The sequence below is a fragment of the Penaeus japonicus genome, unplaced genomic scaffold, assembly GCF_977035675.1.
Source record: "Penaeus japonicus unplaced genomic scaffold, GWHDUDI00000001_assembly GWHDUDI00000011, whole genome shotgun sequence".
NCBI lineage: Eukaryota > Metazoa > Arthropoda > Malacostraca > Decapoda > Penaeidae > Penaeus > Penaeus japonicus.
The window spans coordinates 25,790,178-25,795,177 of NW_028234413.1; the positions used below are offsets into that span (position 1 = coordinate 25,790,178).

General features: G+C 34.5%; 1 protein-coding gene across 4 annotated transcripts in view; it reads right to left on the reverse strand.

Moving 5' to 3' along the window:
* LOC122263686 (lysophosphatidylserine lipase ABHD12) overlaps nucleotides 1-5,000 on the reverse strand; it is an 18,096-nt gene that overhangs the window by 11,139 nt on the left and 1,957 nt on the right. For all 4 annotated transcript variants that reach the window (XM_043032274.2, XM_043032272.2, XM_043032275.2 and 1 more), the window contains exons 4-5: nucleotides 4,657-4,762; nucleotides 1,531-1,739 (exon numbers count right to left, since the gene is read on the reverse strand). In XM_043032274.2, the coding sequence (XP_042888208.1) occupies nucleotides 1,531-1,739; nucleotides 4,657-4,762 (315 nt within the window). The remainder of the gene's footprint in view (nucleotides 1-1,530; nucleotides 1,740-4,656; nucleotides 4,763-5,000) is intronic.

Genomic DNA, 5,000 nt, shown 5'->3' on the forward strand with positions numbered 1-5,000 from the left:
CTGGGAGGCGGGTAAACAAGTCTATTCCCGTCTGCAATGGGTTAATATCATTATCAACATGACTATTAGTAGTAGTGGTAGCATCATTATCATTACCATTACTGTTATCACTAATATTATAATCTTTACTATTCTTATCATTACTAATATTATCATTACTATTATCATCTTTAAAATCATTGATATTGAAGATGATGATGTTCATAAAAAAAATAATAATATTAAGAGAAATAAAAACATCTCACAAAATTCAAGGAATGGTATAAAAATGAGAACTTATGTAGTCCTAGTAAGTGCCTTGTTAGTATTCTGAAGTTCAACCAACATCAGCTGAAGTCAGCTGCCAACATTTGACAATGTCCACAGGACATCCATTCTGCTCATCCACCCAACATCAGTCATACAATGGACCCGACAGTTTACTAACCATCTAGTTTATAGTGTGTTGTTTCCTATCATGCACCTGATAGTAATATTGTTGTGCCATCTGTCTGACATCTTGAAAACAGCCACATGGTCTGGAAAAATCTGTCACAAACTATCACCTGACCAACTCCAAATGACAGGACACCCTGATCATGTATTCATTTTTCAAACATCTGAAGCCATTCTACCTTCAATATCTGCCCAGAAAAGTTCATGTGAATATCATCAAATCTTACATGTTGTACTTGGTGTATGATAGGAATCATCATACTTGACAGTTAGCAAATTGTCAGGTCCATCCTCTGGCTGCAGTCAGCCAGATAAGCAGAATGTCACCACACATCAGCAACTGAACAAATTTAATTGGTCTAAATGGCAATACAGGGTTTACAGGTTTAGATAGTTGGTCTACCTAACAAACTGTCAATAAATGTAAACCCTGCATTGCCATTTGGACCAAATGAGCATATTCAGTCAATCAATCAACGGCTGAAGTATTTATTGAGCCATCTGTGTAAAAAAAAATATATATATAACAAACCTACAGTGGGCAGAGAATATTCCTGATGTTATTGGGTTAAATGTGCTGGTAAAGAGATCAAATCATCATATCCATTAAACAAACACACATGATAAACATGGTTGACTATCAGATGATTAGAGTTAATAGAAGAAATAGAAATAGAATTCATAAACAAATCTGAGAAGGACAAAAAACAGAAAAAACATGAAGGATCCCGTGCATTCTCCTCCACGGATGCAAGTCAAGAAAATGCAAATATTCTAAAAAAGTAGTGACTTAGTTCTCATATCACTGGCCATATCCATAAACATTATATAAAAAGACATTAGTAATTAATATATAAAATTGGTTCATGTTCATAATATTCAATAAATCATCATATTCCAGGTTTATAGCCTATCTAATTCTACTGTTATCGTTATTGCCCAAAATATGCATTTACTGGAACTCTAATGCATTATTCCTGTATTACAGATGAGAGAAGGCTAGATACTATTTGTAAATAAGATGACAGAATATAGAAAGAAGTGTAATTTTCAAAATTACCACTTATATGACAAAATATAATTTACATTTTTTACCTCTGTAATCAAAGGCCACAACATGGTAATCCATTTTTCTGAGCACATTGTAGAGTTCTACTCTGTGTGCAACTGCTCGAGAAGCAGTGTTGCCATGAAGGTAGAGTATGACTGGCCTGTGGTCACTTAAGGTCTCATTAAACCAACTCTTTCGATCATCCAAATTTCCTTTAGGAACTGATGCTATTAGTGACTCTGGAAGAATGTGCCTGAAAAGAAATATAACCAGTCAGAGCTTATTTTCTATTCTTTTCCAATTTACACTATTCATTAGAAGACCAGATGTGTGTAAGGTAAGAATGCTGCTGTCAGTATTTAAGTTTGGGATAAGTGTTATTTTATCTTCCAAATACAAAAGCCTCAGTTGCAAGCAAGAAATTAGAATAAAACATGATAAGGAATAGTGATGATACTGCACATAACAAATACCTAAATTCCTTGAAACCAGACATAATGAAAATATATGAAATACAAGCAAAAAGTTTAGGTGCTACCTACTGTATCACTTTTCATCAATTACCATAAGTTTCAACTAAATTTAAACCTGGCATATTGCTAGGCAATCACCAATCCACTGCTTTATTTGTTTGATGCAAAGACAAAGGTCTCTATCCTGCATAAGAAAATTTTCACTGCATTTCACAAAGCATCATTATGTTATGTCCTCTAGCAACAATTCAAAATAATTACATCTGTTCATTCTTAAATTACAGTCTAAAAACAATAAATTAACCAGTCCTCCAAAAGAAAATGACCCCTACTCCATCAGTGATGGGGGATGCTTAACCCATAGCGGATAGGTGTCATGACGAACATAACAGCTCCAATCAGGCTTAAAATACAAGTGTCAATGCATACAAGACGTCATCGGAAACTGGTCACAGTTGAAGTGCACTCGCAGTCATGAAGTATCATATCTGTAACGGCACTAGTTTCTGCACAACAGCTTTCCAAAGCCAGCCTAAACCCTTGTTTTGGGATGGATTTAAAGGAAAATATTAATTAGACAAGTCTACACTGCCTGTTGGAGGGGGGGGGGGGGGCAAAGAAAACATTCTTCCCATACCTCTAATTTTTAGCCATTGCTGGCAGCGGCAGAAACTGCCCGTCCTGACTTCCAGTTAGCTCATTCAGTACCTCATCCACAAAGGGTTATATAATTTAAAAATAATGTACCTCGGTGTAACATGATTTGAGCCCTTTGATGTCCTTACCCACTAACCTTTATTCCTTGGTAACAGAAATGATGGGGATTCATCACAATATAACATGTTTCCATTGTTCTTTTCTCTATGTATATCACTCTTTACACAAATTCATATTTCATCTTGACTTAACAAATATGATCTTGACTAACAGCAGTGGCTTTTTTTATTTCTTATTCACATGATTAGAGTTGGCCTCCATCAATGCACTAGTTTATAGGCAGTCAAAGTATAATTTTGATCTAATTGTCTCCCTATAACCCTCTAAGTATGAGGACTTATGATTACATGTCTTTTAATTGTTGAAATTAAAAGCTATTTATTCCTTCTGTTGGATAACTAAGTGTAACTAAATGCTAATTTGTATCACAAAAATACCAAAAATAAACTCAAATATCATACCCTAAGTCTAGCAAATAATAGAAAGTACAAACATCTTTCGACCCCAAGCTGCACCATGTAAAATGTGACCAAACCCAAAAGGGTTAACCCATCGCATACAGGTGTCATGACATACATGACAGGGCCAATTAGGCCTAAAAGACAGGTTGGCAAGACATTGGGATCTGCTCACAGTTGAAGCACACACAGATATGAAATATTATGGCTGTAACGGCGCTAGCGTCAGAGCTACAGGGTTCTAAATTCAGCCTAAACCCTTATTTTGTGATGAATTTATGAAAAAAATATTCTTTAGGCAAGTCAGCACTACCCCATGGGTAGAGAGAACAATTTCCCTGTTCCTTTAATTTTTAGTCGGTGCCACCAACACCACAGACCACCTGTCCAGACTGCTAGTTAGGTCATTAGGATATGTGAACCCAGTCTACACTGGGTTCGTTTCTTAAGAAAGGGCATATCATCCTCTCCACAGCTTGAAATTTATTTGCCCACTTTTGCACTTGTCTGAACCTAATACCAACATGCCTACTAATTTCCTTGCCCTTTAAACCTTCCTTATATAGTGTTACTATCTTCATAATGGTACCATATTCTAAATCCTACCCTCTGCTCATGATGTCACATTCATGTAATACAAAAAAATTGTGAGCACAATAGTCAATATCAAGCAGGAAACACAGTGGGGCTAATGACAACAATACCTTCTATGCAAAAAAAATACCATCAAGTCATTTATTTTATCAATATAAAGACACTCTGGTTGGCAAGAGTTGCTAGATAGTTGGCCATATATCAAAAGGTGATACTGAGAAATCTTATCTTGTAGCAAAGTCTATAAACTTTATGCTTTGATTAAAATACAAAGTGAGGAAAAAAAGAGGTACCATATTTACACGGCAAGAACAGGTAGCATTAAAACTAAAAATAATGTAATGTAATCAATCAGAAGTAAAACAATGTACATACTTCTAATAATCTGGGGATGGAGAAACACTCAAATGGCACTTCAGACGAAAGATAAATAATATATCTATAATATAAAGTAAGTGCCTAGAGGGTTGAAGAAGAAAACTAAATTCTTCAATGCACAAAAGTTGGATTCTATGAAATATTCCCAAAATTGGTTTAAAATAACATGCACTGAAAATGGAGTTTATGCAATCAAACAAAATATATTTTGCATGCTGTCATTTTCATAAAACTACTGTATTTCAGTCATGTGTTTTCAAGAAGTAACAGATTTATTGATACCAGTTAAACAACTACTCTACATTCCAGGATATATTTCAATGCACTCTATCTGTTTTCCAATAACCTCTATTGTAAAGCTGTTAGCTTGTTCTATTTCTTGAGTGCATTATGGATTTTATATCAACAACTTATCACACAAATAAATAATACTGTTGAAGAACAACACAATACTGATGAACAGTTTTTGTCTCAGTAAACTAAAATTACTGCATTTAAAAAAACATTCACTGCAACTAATTTGTAAAACCGTAATCAAGCAATATCTTACCATACTCCAACTTTGACACCTTTCTCTGTCTCTATGTAGAAGTTATGTGTGCCAGGCAACCCTTCTCTCTCTGGCTCATCAAAGTTTACATTTTTGGGGTAGTTGACTGAAAAAAAGGAATGGTATCTATTTCAAACAATTTCCTAACATTTTGAAAAAAATGGATGAATATATAAATACACTCATTGTAATATCTTCTTCCACTTTGAAATCACACTCAATAAAAACATTTATGAAACTACTCAATACCATGACATTCCTGTGAAACATATATTCACAGGGAAATACTCTCTTCAGACAAAGCTAATCAAAATATGTTTCACAAAGGTCATCATACAATCTAT